Source organism: Larimichthys crocea, chromosome II (assembly GCF_000972845.2).
Source record: "Larimichthys crocea isolate SSNF chromosome II, L_crocea_2.0, whole genome shotgun sequence".
Taxonomy (NCBI): Eukaryota; Metazoa; Chordata; class Actinopteri; family Sciaenidae; genus Larimichthys; species Larimichthys crocea.
Window position 1 is genome coordinate 6,004,704 of NC_040012.1, and position 19,689 is coordinate 6,024,392.

Below are 19,689 nucleotides of genomic sequence, written 5' to 3' on the forward strand. Positions count from 1 at the left end.
TCTGCAGCACCTGAGATAAGTGTGACTGTCTCGCCTGGCTCGGCCTGTCCGCTGTGAGTGATCAGAGTCACAGTTTCGTTTGGTCCGACCTCCCCGTGATTCTCTTGGTCTCCCTCTACAGCTTCAGTGATGACAGTCATCGGCTGCTGGATGTAAGTCTCTTCAGGAGTTGCAACAAAAGCGACGGGCTCGCCTGTCACAGCAACACCACCGTGGGTGACCACCGCACTGCCGTCACCCTGTATGGTGACCACGTAGGCGCCGGACTCGTCCTTTGAGTCCCCCTGAGGAGCTGGCTGGCTCGACACCACCGTGTGCACGTCTCCTCTTTGATACACCGTCAGCTTCTGCTCCTCCACCTGCTTATGCACCGACTCGCATATCTGCAGCACCTCCGTCATCAGCAAATGCCGTGCTAGGTTGGCGATATCTGCCATTATGGAGAAATTGAACGTGAGCAGGGAGGTGTACGCAAAATCCAGCAGCGGGAGGAAGCTGGCTTTGGTGAAACCTGGAGAGAGAGAGGAGTCGAGATTAAAACCGAGCAGCTACACCAAACGCACTCTGAGCAGAAAGCAACAGAAGTCTCACCAGAGAGGTCGACCACAGCTTCATGTGTGGTGGCGGCCCCCTTCTCAAAGAAGAGCTCGTGGAAGTATTCGCTGCAGGCTGCCAGCACGGCTTTGTGTGCGCGGTACTCCTCTCCTTCAATCAGCAGGGTGATGTCACAGAACTGATTGCTCAGACGCTGGTGGTTGAGTTTTTCCAACATCGTTTGGCTGTGTTTGGGCAGGAACTGATTCACCTCACCTTTGCTGTCCACCTGGAAACACACAAAGACTTTGTTCACCAAAGATTTCATCTTGGGAGAAGTAATGTCACAGAAGGACTGACAACGGGTGAAACATACAAAGACCAGCTCGTGCTTGGCCATCGTCCTCGCCAGCTTGGATCTCAGCTGACAAGACGGATCCGTGAGGAATAAACCATCATCCCCCTCTTCTTCCTCCTCTTCCTCCTCCTCCTCCTCCTCGTCCCCCTTCTCCTCCTCCTCCTCTTCCTCCTCCTCCTCCTCCTACAGACTCTCTCTCTTCTCCTTTTCGGGTCATTGTCTGCAGACAGAGATCTGACTCTGCAGCTCGTCGTTGTTGTCAGACAGTCTGATCTGATGTCAGTCTCTCACTGAAGTGTTGTAGTCGAGACCAAGACCAGAGACAGAGACACATAAATCAGACAGTTAGGTGACAGCCCCACACTTTGAGCGATACGTCCAGAACTTTGAAGAATTATCTTCGAGTTATCGCCGTGACGATCAGTTCGTCCGTCAGACACTCGGCCTCGTCTCAGTTTTGTCTCCTTTGTGAATGTCTGTGTGTCCTCGTCGTCCAGACGAGTTCAGAAGGTGAGATGTTCTGACAGAATCTCTGATCACGCAGGAACCAGGGCACCAAGCGGATCCAGACCATGCTGCTCAGCTCTCTCATCATGGTGAGTCTGTCTCTTCCTAACCCGTCCACAGGTTGTTTTATGAACTCCATCGGGTGGAGCTCGTGTTCGATCAGTGTAGAATACAAACCAAACCAACGACCAACGACTGCTGCCAACGTTCCCACAGTGAGAAGAAGTTTTATTAAAGTAACTGAGTCAATATCTGACACAGGTCCATGGTGTTCATGCAAACACTGATCCATAAAACATTAAAGTCAGGATAACACAAATAAATCACTGAACCAATGAACTCTGATCGAAGATCTTTATCGGAGAAAAGTTTCTTTTTAAAAGTTGTTTCATGCTCGTCAGATTTGAATGAAGACGTTTGCTTCATGAGGAGGCACACACACACACACACACACACACACACACACAGCAGCTGGAGGAGAGGTGAAAGGTCGAAATATTTATAACGCCATGCAGCTGCAGATGGTGTGTGTGTGTGTGTGTGTGTGTGTGTGTGTGTGTGTGTGTGTGTGTGTCAGTGCAGACTGTCAAGATGAACCCAGATGTTTGAGGGCAGCTCGTCAGGGTGGAGGCAGAAACTGAATCAGTAGTCTCCAAGACGTCCCCGCAGACTGTCTAAAACCTGGACGTAGTCTCCGAGACGTCCCCACAGACTGAAAAAGCTCAGGTGTGTGTTTGGATAGTTTCTCCTGGTTGTTCATGGATCGTGAATCTTCGGATCAGAGTCGCGTCTGAGAGAAAAGGTCAACATTCGGACAGTTTCAGCTGCTTGTGAACGTAACCTTTAAGCTCTGTTGAACGCTGTTTCTGGATTAATCACATCATGCTGTGATAATTCTGCTCACACCTTCCCACACCCTGTCTCACCCCCCTGTCTCACCCTGTCTCACCCCCTGTCTCACCCCCTCTCCACCTCAGGTGACCTCTGGCTTTAAGTCCAAGTCCATGGCGGGAGCGCTGCCTCCTCCCTTCTTGGATCCGCTGTTCTCCATCTCTCTGATGGAGGACGGCGAGCTGAGGCAGATGGTGCTGGAGATCCTGCACAACATCATCGATCGCCATGACAACCGCGCCAAGCTGCGAGGCATCAGGTACAAAGTACACAGCAGATTACACACACATGTATCACGTAGTTCTACATCCAGTCGGTTTTCTTCATTATTTGTGTGTCTTCTCTCGCAGAATTATTCCGAATGTCGCAGCGCTGAAGATTAAACGAGAGAAGATTTCCAAACAAGACGTTGCATTCATGAAGAAGGTAGAAAATCAAAGTCACTGTGATGCTGCTCTGTCCTGCAGGGGGCGCTGTTCTTACTGTATGTGGCCCAGTGTTCGGCTTTTCACGATATTAACGGTCAGTTCAGCCCGGGTCGACAGAAGCTTCCCTCCTCGCCTCAGCCATATGTCACTGACGCAAACGTACCAGCTCGTAAACACTAACACACTAAGGGTGCGTTTGTTTTGTCATCCTGGAACACCTGCAGCTCCTGTTCACGAACCTGTGAACACCTCCAGACCAAAACATGAATTAAGTTCTCAAAGCTGTGACTGAAAAAGTTCATTTAGACAAACTACAGAGGGAGAAAAAACCAAAGCGTTAAACGTTAATGAAATAATTCACGCTTCGACGTTCTCGTTCACGGAGGCCGGCGAGCTCACTGACCCCGACAGAAGAAGCCCGTTCCCCGTCAGCGCGTGACATTTCCAAACAGAGGCCACAGTTTAAGTGGAATCACAGCTGAGACGTGACCTTTAGCCACACGTCACACACCTGAAAGAACAACCACGGGGCTGGAACTGTCACTGGGGGTCACCTCCACCCGCTTCACCCACAATATCACCGCCGCACCGACCCTCATCCACTGACAGAGGTCGTTAATGGCCTTTAATTGTATTCATTAGTGGTAAACAGAAGTCAGAGGCCTTCACTTTCCATTAGGCTCCATGTCAGGCGTGTAAATGCAACCGCGAAGCTCCGACAGACGAAGAAACCTCTGACACGCTGATATTTTTAGGCTGATTCAGAGTTAACAGGATTAATCTTTTCAGCGGACGACGCGGTGACATTTTCATCAGGACAATAACATTTCATATCGTGGAGCTGTGGTTCGTCTGATGTTTATTATCCATGAGCGTTGTCTCAGTATCTTTCTGCCGTCTGCTGACGCTTTAACAGGTTTAGCTCCCAACTGTAAGTTATTGTAAACATTGTGGTCAGAGTTTGTTTTAGTGGAGACAATCCAAGAACCCAGACGACCCAGAAAATGGACGAGCTGGTTTTAGAAGGACTGAGATCAACATGTATCTGCCTGTGAAAGCAGAATCTGTAGGCGAGGGACGAGCTTGTTCGTCGGCTTTCGTTTCACCACGATTTGGCTTTTTGTTGTTGTGTTTTTATTCATCGAGATCAGCCGAGACGTCGTCTAGACCGACTCCAACCTCGTTCTCACTGTAAACCACGACTGACACACGGAAGAGGAAGTCTTGGCCTGGATATTTATTAGCCCGTCGATCCCAGAGGCCAAACCGTCGTCGGGCGACAGCTGATTCCTGAATTGTCTTCATGTCAACACTTCATGTGACTGTCTTTAGTAACGTTTCCTGTCTTCTCATCTCCAGCACGGCCAGCAGCTCTACCGTCACATCTACCTGGGCTGTAAGGAGGAGGACAACGTCCATAAAAACTTTGAGCTGCTCTTCACCACGCTAGCCATCCTGACCATCGAGCTGGCCAACGAGGAAGTGGTCATCGACCTCATCCGGCTCGCCATCGCTCTGCAGGTAACCATGACGATGAATGTTAACAAAACGCCTGCGGTACAAACACCAACGCACATTCTGGGCAGCCGCTGGATAAAAATGCTCCATCACCTCCACCTGTGGATTATCCCTAAACTAAATACCTGACAGACAGGAAGCTCTCCACACCTTTGTGTTGCTTTCATCTCCTCCGTGTGTTTTCGTGGCGTCAGGTGTCACATTTCCGTGGTTGATGAGTCGCTGTGCTGTCACTGCAGACTGCATGCAGGTCCAATAAAACCTCCAGCATGTGAGACGGAGGAGAGGTGTGAAGAACACACACACACACACACACACACACACACTCCAGCTGCTTGTTTGTGTATCACGCTGACATCGCATCATCGCGGACTGTCACAGTGTTGTCGACACGAGGCAAACACACACACATGTACACACACACATGTACACACACACATGATCGATCGGAGCAGCGCGTGGATCTTCACCTCAGGACGTGTTGAACCGTTTGCAGCCTGGGATCAGCTGATCCGGGGTTTACTGACTGCAGCAGGATTTCCTCCGGAGCCTCTGATTGGTCGGCGGTTTGATTGTATTCCCTCACTGTCGTTTAAAAGGTCATCGTCAGGGTAACGACCCCGGGATGACACAGCGAGCCCAGAGAGCCGCACGCCTTCGCCGCCTGTCATGTGTTTCTGTCGTCATCTGTTAATTACATCGTCGGTTCATCTTTTCAATTAATAATATAATAATATATGTGAATAATATTCAGTGTTTGTTAAGTCCAGTCCACTTTATTGTCAACGCTGCTACATGTACCCCTCATATCCCAGCAGTAAACATAAAATATAAGATATAGAATATAAAAATAAAAGTTTAAAGAGATAAAAAGTAAAAATGCAGCAACTATCAAAATATATAAACAGTTTAAATATGGCAAATATAGATCTATAGATCTAGCAGTATAAACACTTTGGATTGCATAAAACTTTTCAGAGTTTTGTCCTGAACAAAATAAGGACACGTCGTTTCAAGTTAATAAATGCCAAAGAAGAAAATGTACTTAAAGGTCAAAGAACTGAAGCCCAGAGAGACGAGTAATAGAGTAACAGAGTAGTTAGAGTACTTTGTATGTTTGTTTGTTCAGACGTAAACAAACAAACTGAGTCGTTAATATCGATGAACAATAAATATTGAATATAAATCAGTGGCCTTTGCTCTGGCATGTGCAGATTTCTCTGTGTTGATGTGACGTTGTTTCTTCAGGACATGGCTCTGGTGAATGAAGAGAACATGCCGATGTGTATCCGCTGTGGCATCATGGCGTTGGTGGCGGCGTACCTCAACTTCCTGAGCCAGATGATCGCAAACCCTCCCTTCTGTCAGCACGTCAGCAAGGTGAGCCATCGACTCTGTCTTCACCATCAACACTGAAGGTCTTCAGGACAAGTGTTGAAGTTTATCGATACGCTGACGATGCACCGCTGTTTCTCCAGGTTATCGAGCTAAGGAACATGGACGCTCCGTACCTCCTACCAGAACACATCTTCAGAGACAAGTGTCCGTGAGTATCGACACAAGGCACAAACATGAAGATCACATCACGATGTGAAAACCTGAAACATCTCTGATATAAAAAAATACTCAGAATGTGCGTACAGGCCTGAAGCGAGATTTAAAAAAACAAAACAACAAAACCCTAAAAACACGACGGCTTAAAGCCAAACGTGCTCTGCTGAACCCTCAAACCTCTTGTTTGGACTTGACCCAATGTTGGAGACACTCAGCTGGTCATCAGACGTCAACAAGGGTCTCCTTGTACCCATAATCCCATGCAGACCATGTCTCATACTGGTTTTGGTTTCTGGTTTACTTTGATGGCATCTGGGTGTTATTTTAGTATTCTGAGTCTGAACACATCCTGCAGAGAAAAAACCTGATTATGAGATTATAAGATCCCGTTCTGACTTAAATCCTGCGTCTTGTATCGGCCTCTGAGATTTGGGGATTTTAAATACTAAATTTAGACGTGGGTGCTTTTAGAGCCTCCAGGCGTCTCTGTTCTGCTTCATTTAGATTATCTGGACGCCCAATATCCCAGTTTGAGCCACACGTTGTCGGAGATGTGATTTCTTTAAAGATCTTTAAAGATCTGTCCTCTTCTTCCCAGACTCCCCGACTCTTTGGACAAAGACGACAGACTGCTGTACTTCCAGACAGCCGACATGGCCGAGTGTCTGGCAGGACCAGGATACAACGCGGAGAGGCTCTCCGTCCCGTACATCCCCCAGGTCACAGGTACGAGTGGCTTCATCGTCTCCGTAAAATGTTTCACCAAAATCAGTGAAATAGTTGGTGGTGTGTGACCGACCCAGAGCTCAAAGTTACACAGTGTGACATGTGTAAAATCAGTTTGAGGATTCAGGATGGAGCGTTTTAAACTCTCAGTACTGTTGGTGCCGAAAAGGCTTTGACGGATTAATGAGCTGCTCAATGAACAGGAAGCAAACTTTAAAAACCCCATGATGTGATCAGCTTTATTACACATGAGGCTGTGTAACAAAGCAACGACACAAACTTCCATGAACACAAACAGTTTCAATGAATCCTCGACCTGGAAGTAAACTTTAAATCTGTACAAACCCGAGGTGACGGCTTCGTTTAAATGAAGCGATTACATTCACACAAACAGCTGACAGCTCACTCTTTGCTTCTGTCGTCTTCTTCCCTCTGCAATGCTTCGTCTGACATCAGTGCTTTACACTGTAGGAAAAATCCTCCACAGGTGCAAGCAAAGGTCCAGAGGTAACAGAGGCCGAGCTGTAGCTACGATCAGCTGTTAGTCGGGTTTAGATTGGCCGACTGCAGACAAACCGTCTTAAAGAGCAGAGCAACGTCTTCTTATCAGGAAGATTAAATATCCTGAGAGGTGATACCAGCGATCAGCATCACTTCTGTAAAATCATTTAGTATCAACATATAAAGATGAATTCCAGACTAAGTTCATGAGAAATCATTGAAAAATCAATTTCAAAAGTTTAACTGCGACACTAGATGTCTCCGACCTCACTGACCTGCTCAGTGTTCAGGAGTTCCCACGGGTCCTTAAAATCCTTCAAAGTGTTTGAATTCAAGGGCAGAAATCAAGGCCTTGAAACTCACTGAAAGTTCTTGAATTTTGTTCAAGAATATAAAGTGATGTTCTTCTGTTTTCTAACAGTAAGTAACCTTGAGCCATGTCCTTGAATTTAAGGAGAACGGCAACATCCTTGAATTTGATGTATTAGGTGTGGGAACTCCAGGCGGTCGGTGAAGTTTGAGACACGGTGCCGTTGCTGAAGATGCTGCTGCTGTGCAGGCGGTGTTGAACGCAGTCTTCTAGTGACAGATCCTGATGAAATGTGTCCTGTGTGATGGTAGATGGTTCCACCCGGCAGCTTTAGAGAGTTTCCATTGAGCTCTACGAACGCTCCACAGATGGAGCAGCTTCAGATAAACCCTCGTAGCTTGTTGGTGTTTCTTGTGTCGCTCACGTCACGCTGCATCAGGAAGGTTTGATCATGTTTTACTGTTTCACTTTGCATCGCATCTGGAAATGTTACGGTGAGTACGACGTGCAGACGACCTGTGAATATTATTCTAGCTGCTGCTGCTGCTGTTGTTGTTGTTGTCGTGCTCAGTGCTGTTGGTGGACTGCAGTCTGTCTGTCTGTCTGAGCTTTTTGGTGGAAATGGCTGCTACAGCTTTAAATGTGCATTGATGAGTGTCAGGACGCCGTCAAAATGTGTACGAGAATCCAAAGTGTGTACGAGAATCCAAAGTGTGTTCCAGAATCCAAAGTGTGTACGAGAATCCAAAGTGTGTTCCAGAATCCAAAGTGTGTACGAGAATCCAAAGTGTGTACGAGAATCCAAAGTGTGTTCCAGAATCCAAAGTGTGTACGAGAATCCAAAGTGTGTTTTTTGAAGGAACAGAACCACATGATCTCTGTCCCACGACCACTTTACATGACGCTGCTCTGTCGGGGTGAAAGCTGCTCCACCTCAGAGACGCACCGTGAGTTACAGTCATCTGGGAGTGGATGGTTCAGATTCTCTCCCCTCGTGGCCGATCGTGCAGGGAGCTCCAACTAAAATAGGAAAGCAAACAGTTTCCTGACGAGCTGCTAACGTGTCTCACACCTCGTCTGACGTCCACGACCTTGACGCTGTGCTGACAGACAGTCTGTACTCGTGTGTGTTTTATTTTCCTCAGCGCAGCGTGGATGAACACTGAAGTGCTCGAGGCGTTGACATTAAGACAGGCCCTCCTGAGGGGGCGATGTACCTGAGAACTTTCCACCTGCTGGATCAGCTGGATTTGTTGCCTGCTGTATTAAAGTTGAATCAAAGTCTGCCTGTGTGGATAATAAAGTTTAGAAGTCCTCATGTGTCAGCAGCAAATCAGTTCAGACAACTAAAACCAACCGTTTCAGGTTAAAGAAAGATCGTCTTCATCGTGACGACTTTTAGATTAGCCAGGAGCCGACAGAGGCAGGACTGCCAAGATGGCTCTACAGAAACCTGTGAGGGACGTCTCAGAGACTGCGTCCAGGTTTTAGACAGTCTGTGAGGACGTCTCGGAGACTACGTCCAGGTTTTAGACAGTCTGCGGGGACGTCACAGAGACTACGTCCAGGTTTTAGACAGTCTGACTCGCAGAACCGAAAAAACCAAAACGCGTCATATTTACACTTAGTTTGCTTCATTGTTTACCCAGCATGCATCACTGTCTTAAGGTGACGTGAATGTCTCTCGTCCTGCAGATGAAGACCGTCTGACCAGGAGGAAGAGTTTTGTGGACACAACCTCCATCCAGGACATCATGTCCAACAGCCTGCCGGACAAGGTCAGTGGGCGGGTACGTAACGGCGAACACTCAAACCTCCAGACGACACGTCAGGGTAACGTCTGTGTAACGTCAGGGTAACGTCAGGGTAACGTCTGTGTAACGTCTGTGTAACGTCAGGATAACGTCTGTGTAACGTCAGGGTAGCGTCTGTGTAACGTCAGGGTAGCGTCTGTGTAACGTCAGGGTAACGTTTATATTTTTATTCTTCCACAGTCGCAGCTGGCTGAGGAGATCACGTTCGAGACACTGAAGAAGGCCATCGGTGAGATCAGCTCCTCCTCACCTTTCACAAAGGTGTATCATAAGTATAAAGGTGTGTGTGTGTGTGTGTGTGTGAGGAGTGTAACTGTTGGGTTTGTGTTCAGATACCACCGGCCTGGAGGAGCAGGAGCGGGAGAAGAGGCGTCAGGTGATGGAGAAGTTCCAGAAAGCTCCGTTTGAGGAGATCGCTGCACACTGCGAGTCCAAGGTACGAGAGGAGGAGAGAAAGGAGGAGCAAAAACAGAAGTGAGTCTGAACGTATCGCTGACGTAGACTTGTTGTTGTTCTGCAGGCGAACATGCTTCATGACCGGCTGGCACAAATCTTCGAACTTACCATCAGGTACGTTTGTTTTTTTTCATAAAGTTCAGATTTGATTTATTAGATTTCTGTCACTTTACAGTTTTAATTACTTAATGAAATATTATGTTCGCCTGGCAGAACAACAACAAGTCCACGTCAGCGATACGTTCAGACTCACTCTGTTTTTACTCCTCCTTTCTCTCCTCCTCTCGTACCTGGACTCGCAGTGTGCAGCGATCTCCTCAAACGGAGCTTTCTGGAACTCTCCATCACCTGAGCTCTTCTCCCTCTCCTGCTCCTCCAGACCGGTGGTATCTGAACACAAACCCAACAGTTACACTCCTCACACACAACACACACACACACCTTTAACTTATGATACACCTTTGTGAAAGGGGAGGAGAGCTGATCTCACCGATGGCCTTCTTCAGTGTCTCGAACGATCTCCTCACCAGCTGCGACTGTGGAAGAATAAAAATATAAACGTTATCCTGACGTTACACAGACGTTATCCTGACGTTACACAGACGTTACACTGACGTGTCGTCTGGAGGTTTGAGTGTTCGCCGTTACGTACCCGTCCACTGACCTGCCGGCAGCGTTGGACATGATGTCCTGGATGGAGGTCGTGTCCACAAAACTCTTCCTCCTGGTCAGACGGTCTTCATCTGCAGGACAAGAGACATTCATGTCACCTTAAGACAGTGAGCATGCTGGGTAAACAATGAAGCAAACTAAGTGTAAATATGACGAGTTTCGTTTTTTTCGGTTCTGCGAGTCAGACGGTCTAAAACCTGGACGTAGTCTCGTGGACGTCCCCGCAGACTGTCTAAAACCTGACGTAGTCTCTGTGACGTCCCCGCAGACTGTCTAAAACCTGGACGTAGTTCCTGTGACGTCCCCGCAGACTGTCTAAAACCTGGACGTAGTCTCCGTGACGTCCCCGCAGACTGTCTAAAACCTGGACGTAGTCTCCGTGACGTCCCGCAGACTGTCTAAAACTGGACGTAGTTCTGTGACGTCCCCACAGGTTTCTGGAGAGCCATCTGGCAGTCCTACTCGTCGGCTCCTGGCTAATCTAAAAGTCGTCACGATGAAGACGATCTTTCTTTAACCTGAAACGAGTGGTTTTAATTATCTGAGGAGCTGATTTACTGCTGACACATGAGGACTTCTAAACTTTATTATCCACACAGGCAGACTTTGATTCAACTTTAATACAGAGGCAACAAATCCAGCTGATCCAGCAGGTGGAAAGTTCTCAGGTACATCGCCCCTCAGGAGGGCCTGTCTTAATGTCAACGCCCGAGCACTTCAGTGTTTCATCCACGCTGCGCTGAGGAAAATAAAACACACACACGAGTACAGACTGCTGTCAGCACAGCGTCAAGTCGTGGACGTCAGACGAGGTGTGAGACACGTTAGCAGCTCGTCAGGAAACTGTTTGCTTTCCTATTTTAGTTGAGCTCCCTGCACGATCGGCCACGAGGGGAGAGAATCTGTACCATCCACTCCCAGATGAGTAACTCACGGTGGCGTCTCTGAGGTGGAGCAGCTTTCACCCCGACAGAGCAGCGTCATGTAAAGTGGCGTGGGACAGAGATCATGCTCTGTTCCTTCCCAAAAAACACACTTTGGATTCTCGTACACACTTGGATTCGTACACTTGGATCTCGTACACACTTGATGACACTTTGGATTCTCGACACACTTGGATTCTCGTACACACTTTGGATTCTCGTACACTTTGGTTCTGGAACACACTTTGGATCTCGACACACTTGGATTCTCATACACACTTTGGATCTCGACACTTTGGATTCTCGTCACACTTGGATTCGGAACACATTTGGATTCTCGTACACACTTTGGATTCTCGTACACACTTTGGATTCTCGTACACACTTTGGATTCTCGTACACACTTTGGATTCTCGTACACACTTTGGATTCTCGTACACACTTTGGATTCTCGTACACACTTTGGATTCTCGTCTGTCCTGACACTGATCAATGCACATTTAAAGCTGTACAGCCATTTCCCCAAAAAGCTCAGAGCAGACAGACGAACTGCAGTCCACCAACAGCACTGAGCACGACAACAACAACAACAGCAGCAGCAGCTAGAATAATAATTCACAGGTCGTCTGCACGTCGTACTCACCGTAACATTTCCATGTGCGATGCAAAGTGAAACAGTAAAACATGATCAAACCTTCCTGATGCAGCGTGACGTGAGCGACACAACAAGAAACACCAACAAGCGAGGGTTTACTGAAGCTGCTCCATCTGTGGAGCGTTCGTAGAGCCTCAATGGAAACTCTCTAAAGCTGCCGGGTGGAAAACTACCATCACACATTTCATCAGGATCTGTCACTAGAAGACTGCGTTCAACACCGCCTGCACAGCAGCAGCATCTTCAGCAACGGCACCGTGTCTCAAAACTTCACCGGCCGCCTGGAGTTCCCACACCTAATACATCAAATTCAAGGATGTTGCCGTTCTCCTTAAATTCAAGGACATGGCTCAAGGTTACTTACTGTTACAAAACAGAAGAACATCACTTTATATCTTGAAACAAAATTCAAGAACTTTCAGTGAGTTTCAAGGCCTTGATTTCTGCCCTTGAATTCAAACACTTTGAAGGATTTTAAGGACCCGGGGAACTCCTGAACACTGAGCAGGTCAGTCAGGTCGGAGACATCTTGTGTTGCAGTTAAACTTTTGAAATGAAACAATTTTAATTTTTATAGATATATTTTCAATGATTCCATGAACTTAGTCTGGAATCATCTTTATATTGTTGATACTGAATGGTTTTACAGAAGTGAGCTGATCCGCTGGATCACCTCCAGGATATTTAATCTTCCTGATAAGAGACGTTGCTCTGCTCTGTAAGACGGTTTGTCTGCAGTCGGCCAACCTAAACCCGACTAACAGCTGATCGTAGCTACAGCTCGTCCTCTGTTACCTCTGGATCTCTGCTTGCACCTGTGGAGGATTTTCCTCCTACAGTGTAAAGCACTGATGTCAGACGAAGCATTGCAGAGGGAAGAAGACGACAGAAGCAAAGAGTAGCTGTCAAGCTGTTTGTGTGAATGTAATCGCTTCATTTAAACGAGCCGTCACCCGGGTTTGTACAGATTTAAAGTTTACTTCCAGGTCAGGATTCATTGAAACGTTTGTGTTCATGAACCTTGCAGGAAGTTTGTGTGGTTGCTTTGTTACACAGCCTCATGTGTAATAAAGCTGATCACATCATGGGGTTGTTTAAAGTTACTGTTCATTGAGCAGCCTCATTAATCCGTCAAAGCCTTTCGGCACCAACAGTACTGAGAGTTTAAAACGCTCCATCCTGAATCCTCAAACTGATTTTACAGAGTCACACTGTGTAACTTGAGCTCTGGGTCGGTCACACATCCAAACTATTTCACTGGTTTTTGGTGAAACCGGATCATATTTTACGGAGACGATAAAGCCGCTCGTACCCTGTGACCTGGGGGAATGTACGGGACGGACAGCCTCTCCGCGTTGTATCCTGGTCCTGCCAGACACTCGGCCATGTCGGTGTCTGGAAGTACAGCAGTCTGTCGTCTTTGTCCAAAGAGTCAGGGAGTCTGGGAAGAAGAGGACAGATCTTTAAAGATCTTTAAAGAAATCACATCTCCGACACGTGTGGCTCAAATGGGATATTGGGCGTCCAGATAATCTAAATGAAGCAGAACAGAGACGCCTGGAGGCTCTAAAGCCAACCACGTCTAAATTTAGTATTTAAAATCCCCAAATCTCAGAGGCCGATACAAGACGCAGGATTTAAGTCAGAACGGGATCTTATAATCTCATAATCAGGTTTTTTCTCTGCAGGATGTCTTCAGACTCAGAATACATAAATAACACCCAATGCCATCAAAGTAACCAGAAACCAAAACCAGTATGAGACATGGTCTGCATGGGATTATGGGTACAAGGAACCCTTGTTGACATCTGATGACCAGCTGAGTGTCTCCAACATTGGGTCAAGTCCAAACAAGAGGTTTGAGGGTTCAGCAGAGCACGTTTGGCTTTAAGCCGTCGTGTTTTTAGGGTTTTGTTGGTTTGTTTTTTAATCTCGCTTCAGGCGTGTACGCACATTCTGAGTGTTTGTCTTTTTTTATATCAGAGATGTTTCAGGTTTTCACATCGTGATGTGATCTTCAGTTTGTGCCTTGTGTCGAAACTCACGGACACTTGTCTCTGAAGATGTGTTCTGGTAGGAGGTACGGCGCGTCCATGTTCCTTAGCTCGATAACCTGGAGAAACAGCGGTGCATCGTCAGCGTATCGATACACTTCAACACTTGAACCTTCAGGGTTGATGGTGAAGACAGAGTCGATGGCTCACCTTGCTGACGTGCTGACAGAAGGAGGGTTTGCAATCATCTGGCTCAGGAAGTTGAGGTACGCCGCCACCAACGCCATGATGCCACAGCGGATACACATCGGCATGTTCTCTTCATTCACCAGAGCCATGTCCTGCAAGAAACAACGCCACATCAACACAGAGAAATCTGCACATGCCAGAGCAAAGGCCACTGATTTATATTCACTATTATTATTCATCGATATTAACGACTCAGTTTGTTTGTTTATGTCTGAACAAACAAAGATACAAAGTACTCTAAACTCTCTGTTACTCTATTACTCGTCTCTCTGGGCTTCAGTTTCTTTGACCTTTAAGTACATTTTCTTCTTTGGCATTTATTAACTTGAAACGACGGTCCTTATTTTGTTCAGGACAAAACCTGAAAAGTTTAATGCAATCCAAAGTGTTTATACTGCTAGATCTATAGATCTATTTTCCATATTTAAACGTTTTATATATTTTGATAGTTGCTGCATTTTTACTTTTTATCTCTTTAAACTTTTATTTTTAATTCTATATCTTATATTCATGTTTCTTACTGCTGGGATATGAGGGGTACATGTGGCAGCGTTGACAATAAAGTGGGACTGGACTTGACAAACACTGAATATTATTCACATATATATTAGTAATATTAATGAAAAGATAATTGATGATTGTAATTAACAGATGACGACGAAACACATGACAGGCGGCGAAGGCGTGCGGCTCTCTGGGCTCGCTGGTCACCCCGGGGTCGTTACCCTGACGATGACCTTTTAAACGACAGTGAGGGAATACAATCAAACCGCCGACCAATCAGAGGCTCCGGAGGAAATCCTGCTGCAGTCAGTAAACCCCGGATCAGCTGATCCCAGGCTGCAAACGGTTTCAACACGTCCTGAGGGAAAGATCCACGCGTGCGCCGATCGATCATGTGTGTGTACATGTGTGTGTGTACATGTGTGTTGTGTACATGTGTGTGTTTGCCTTGTGTCAACAACACTGTGGACATTCCACGATGTCAGCGTGATACACAAAAAGCAGCTGGAGTGTGTGTGTGTGTGTGTGTGTGTGTGTTGTGTGTGTGTTCTTCACACCTCTCCTCCGTCTCACATGTTTGAGTTTATTGGACCTGCATGCGGTCTGCAGTGACAGCACAGCGACTCATCAACCACGGAAATGTGACACCTGACGCCACGAAAAACACCGGAGGAGATGAAAGCAACACAAAGGTGTGGAGAGCTTCCTGTCTGTCAGGCATTTAGTTTAGGGATAATCCAAAGGTTGGAGGTGACGGAGCATTTTTATCCAGCGGCTGCCCAGAATGTGCGTTGGTGTTTGTACCGCAGGCGTTTTGTTAACATTCATCGTCATGGTTACCTGCAGAGCGATGGCGAGCCGGATGAGGTCGATGACCACTTCCTCGTTGGCCAGCTCGATGGTCAGGATGGCCAACGTGGTGAAGAGCAGCTCAAAGTTTTTATGGACGTTGTCCTCCTCCTTACAGCCCAGGTAGATGTGACGGTAGACGCTGCTGGCCGTGCTGGAGATGAGAAGACAGGAAACGTTACTAAAACAGTCACATGAAGTGTTGACATGAAGACAATTCAGGAATCAGCTGTTGCCCGACGACGGTTGGCCTCTGGGATCAACGGGCTAATAAATATCCAGGCCAAGACTTCCTCTTCCGTGTGTCAGTCGTGGTTTACAGTCCGATTAGCAGCTTGAGACGTGAGAACGAGGTTGGAGTCGGTCTAGACGACGTCTCAGCTGATCTCGATGAATAAAAAAAACAAACAACAAAAAGCCAAATCGTGGTGAAACTGAAGCCGACAAATAAACTCGTCCCCGCCTACAGATTCTGCTTCCACAGGCGAATACATGTTGATTTCAGTCCTTCTAAAAACCAAGCTCGTCCATTTCTGGGCGTCTGGGTTCTTGGATTGTCTCCACTAAAACAACTCTGACCACAATGTTTACAATAACTTACGTTGGGAGCTAAAAACTTGTTAAAGTGTCAGCAGACGGCAGAAAGAACTGAGACAACGCTCATGGATAATAAACATCAGACGAACCACAGCTCCACGATATGAAATGTTACTGTCCTGATGAAAATGTCACCGCGTCGTCCGCTGAAAAGATTAATCCTGTTAACTCTGAATCAGCCTAAAAATATCAGAGGTTTCTTCGTCTGTCGGAGCCTCGCGGTTGCATTTACACGCCTGACATGGAGCCTAATGGAAAGTGACGGCCTCTGACTTGTGTTTACCACTAATGAATACAATAAAGGCCATTAACGACCTCTGTCAGTGGATGAGGGTCGGTGCGGCGGTGATGATGGGGGTGAAGCGGGTGGAGGTGACCTCCAGTGACAGTTCAGCCCGTGGTTGTTCTTTCAGGTGTGTGACGTGTGGCTAAAGGTCACGTCTCAGCTGTGATTCCACTTAAACTGTGGCCTCTGTTTGGAAATGTCACGCGCTGACGGGGAACGGGCTTCTTCTGTCGGGGTCAGTGAGCTCGCCGGCCTCCGTGAACGAGAACGTCGAAGCGTGAATTATTTCATTAACGTCAGCTTTGGTTTTTTTCTCCCTCTGTAGTTTGTCTAAATGAACTTTTTCAGTCACAGCTTTGAGAACTTAATTCATGTTTTGGTCTGGAGGTGTTCACAGGTTCGTGAACAGGAGCTGCAGGTGTTCCAGGATGACAAAACAAACGCACCCTTAGTGTGTTAGTGTTTACGAGCTGGTACGTTTGCGTCAGTGACATATGGCTGAGGAGGAGAAGCTTCTGTCGACCCGGGCTGAACTGACCGTTAATATCGTGAAAAGCCGAACACTGGGCCACATACAGTAAGAACAGCGCCCCCTGCAGGACAGAGCAGCATCACGTGACTTTGATTTTCTACCTTCTCATGAATGCAACGTCTTGTTTGGAAATCTTTCTCTCGTTTAATCTTCAACGCTGCGACATTCGGAATAATTCTGCGAGAGAAGACACACAAATAATGAAGAAAACCGACCGGATTGTAGAACTACAGATACATGTGGGTTAATCTGCTGTGTACTTTGTACCTGATGCCTCGCAGCTTGGCGCGGTTGTCATGGCGATCGATGATGTTGTGCAGGATCTCCAGCACCATCTGCGCTCAGCTCGCCGTCCTCCATCAGAGGATGGAGAACAGCGGATCCAAGAAGGGAGGAGCGCAGCGCTCCCGCCATGGACTTGGACTTAAGCCAGAGGTCACCTGAGGTGGAGAGGGGTGTGAGACAGGGTGAGGACAGGGGGGTGAGACAGGGTGTGGGAAGTGTGAGCAGAATTATCACAGCATGATGTGATTAATCCAGAAACAGCGTTCAACAGAGCTTAAAAGGTTACGTTCACAAGCAGCTGAAACTGTCCGAATGTTGACCTTTTCTCTCAGACGCGACTCTGATCGAAGATTCACGATCCATGAACAACCAGGAGAAACTATCCAAACACACACCTGAGCTTTTCAGTCTGCGGGGAACGTCACGGAGACTACGTCCAGGTTTTAGACAGTTCTGCAGGGACGTCACGGAGACCTACGTCCAGGTTTTAGACGTCTGCGGGGACGTCACAGAGACTACGTTCCAGGTTTAGACAGTCTGCGGGGACGTCACAGAGACTACGTCCAGGTTTTAGACAGTCTGTGGGGACGTCACAGAGACCGAACGAAGGTTTTAGACAGTCTGTGGGGACGTCACTGAGACTACTGATTCAGTTTCTGCCTCCACCCTGACGAGCTGCCCTCAAACATCTGGGTTCATCTTGAACAGTGCTGCACTGTCTCACACACACACCACAAACCACACACACACACACACAACACACACCATCTGCAGCTGCATGGCTTATAAATATTTCGACCTTTCATCACCCTCCTCCAGCTGCAGCAGGTGGAGGCACGACAGACGCCGCATCAAATGGCTCTGAGGAGCTGGTGCACGGACGACAGCAGTGCACGAGGATGCTGCGGGATGGTGTGTGGTGTGTGTGTGTGTGTGTGTGTGTGGTCTGTGTGCCTCCGCATGAAGCAAACGTCTTCATTCAAATCTGACGAGCATGAAACAACTTTTAAAAGAAACTTTTCTCCGATAAGATCTTCGATCCAGTTCATTGGTTCATCTGGCAGCGGCTGTGCAGAGGTCGGTGATTTATTGTGTTATCCTGACTTAATGTTTCATGGATCAGTGTTTGCATGAACCCATGGACCTGTGTCAGGTATTGGATTACTCAGTTACTTTAAAGAAGTCGTCGGTCGTTGGTTTGGTTTGTATTCTACACTGATCGAACACCAGCTCCACCTGATGGAGTTCCTAAAACAACTGTGGAGGGTTAGGAAGGACAGACTCACCATGATGAGAGAGCTGAGCAGCATGGTCTGGATCCGCTTGGTGCCCTGGTTCCTGCGTGATCAGAGTTCTGTCAGAACATCTCACCTTCTGAACTCGTCTGGACGACGAGGACACACAGACATTCACAAAGGAGACAAAACTGAGACGAGGCCGAGCGTCTGACGGACGAATGATCGTCACGGCGATAACTCGAAGAAATTCTTCAAAGTTCTGGACGTTATCGCTCAAAGTGGACGTCCTGGTTTGGGTTTTATCTTCTCACCTGGACCTGTCGCAAACACCACGAGCACCGCTGTGCAGCTTTGATAGAATAACTTATTAATGTTGTTCATCTTCAGTTTATGTTTAATGAGAGGAAGGTCTGATCTGCGTTCTCGGGCTTGGTCTCAAGACCAGTCCAGACCAGAACTGTGGGGGCTGTCACCTAACTGTCTGATTTATGTGTCTCTGTCTCTGGTCTTGGTCTCGACTACAACCACTTCAGTGAGAGACTGACATCAGACAGACTGTCTGACAACAACGACGAGCTGCAGAGGTCAGAGCTCTGTCTGCAAGACAATGACCCGAAAAGGAGGAGAGGAGCAGTCTGTAGGAGGAGGAGGGAGGAGGGGGAGGAGGAGGAAGGGGAGGAGGAGGGGGAGGAAGAGAAGGAGGAGGAGGGGAGGAGGGGGAGGAGAGGGGGAAGAGGAGAGGGAGGAGGAGGAAGAGGAGGGGGGAGGCGGAGGGGAGGAGACAGTGCTGTTTGATTTAGGATTATCTGTCTTGCTCTCTCCTGAGGCCGGAGGGATTAGTTGTTGTTTTTCTTTTTTGAGACAGTCGACCGTCGTTGAAATCACTGCAGGAAGACAGGAGGTGGACGTGAGGACAAGACAAGAGACAGACAGACAGAGAGCAGCAGACCAGACAGAGAGACAGACAGACAGACAGAGACAGACATAGAGAGAGAGACAGACAGACAGATGAGACAGACAGACAGAGAGACCGACGAGACAGACGACAGACATGACAAAAGCAGACAGAAGAGAGCACAGAACAGAGACACACCCCCAAGAGAGACAGACAGAGACAGACAGACGAGAGAGAGACAGACAGGACAGGAGAGACAGACAGACAGACAGACAGACCAGACAGACGACAGACAGACAGAAGCAGACAGAGAGAGAGACGAGACAGACAGACAGACAGACAGAGACAGACAGAGGAGAGCAGACAGACAGAGCAGAGACAGACAGAGACAGACAGATAGAGAGACGAGACAG

General features: G+C 47.6%; 1 protein-coding gene across 4 annotated transcripts in view; it reads left to right on the top strand.

The window, feature by feature from the left end:
* Positions 1-19,689, top strand: part of efr3a (EFR3 homolog A (S. cerevisiae)) — a 93,080-nt gene that overhangs the window by 67,741 nt on the left and 5,650 nt on the right. For 2 of the 4 annotated variants that reach the window (XM_027287780.1, XM_027287762.1), the window contains 11 exons: positions 1,437-1,488; positions 2,377-2,549; positions 2,641-2,716; positions 4,078-4,239; positions 5,485-5,616; positions 5,715-5,782; positions 6,389-6,516; positions 9,023-9,117; positions 9,322-9,370; positions 9,474-9,577; positions 9,662-9,711. In XM_027287780.1, coding sequence (XP_027143581.1) covers positions 1,437-1,488; positions 2,377-2,549; positions 2,641-2,716; positions 4,078-4,239; positions 5,485-5,616; positions 5,715-5,782; positions 6,389-6,516; positions 9,023-9,117; positions 9,322-9,370; positions 9,474-9,577; positions 9,662-9,711 — 1,089 coding nt within the window. The remainder of the gene's footprint in view (positions 1-1,436; positions 1,489-2,376; positions 2,550-2,640; positions 2,717-4,077; positions 4,240-5,484; positions 5,617-5,714; positions 5,783-6,388; positions 6,517-9,022; positions 9,118-9,321; positions 9,371-9,473; positions 9,578-9,661; positions 9,712-19,689) is intronic. The other 2 variants (XM_027287774.1, XM_027287767.1) reach the window with 2 other exon arrangements.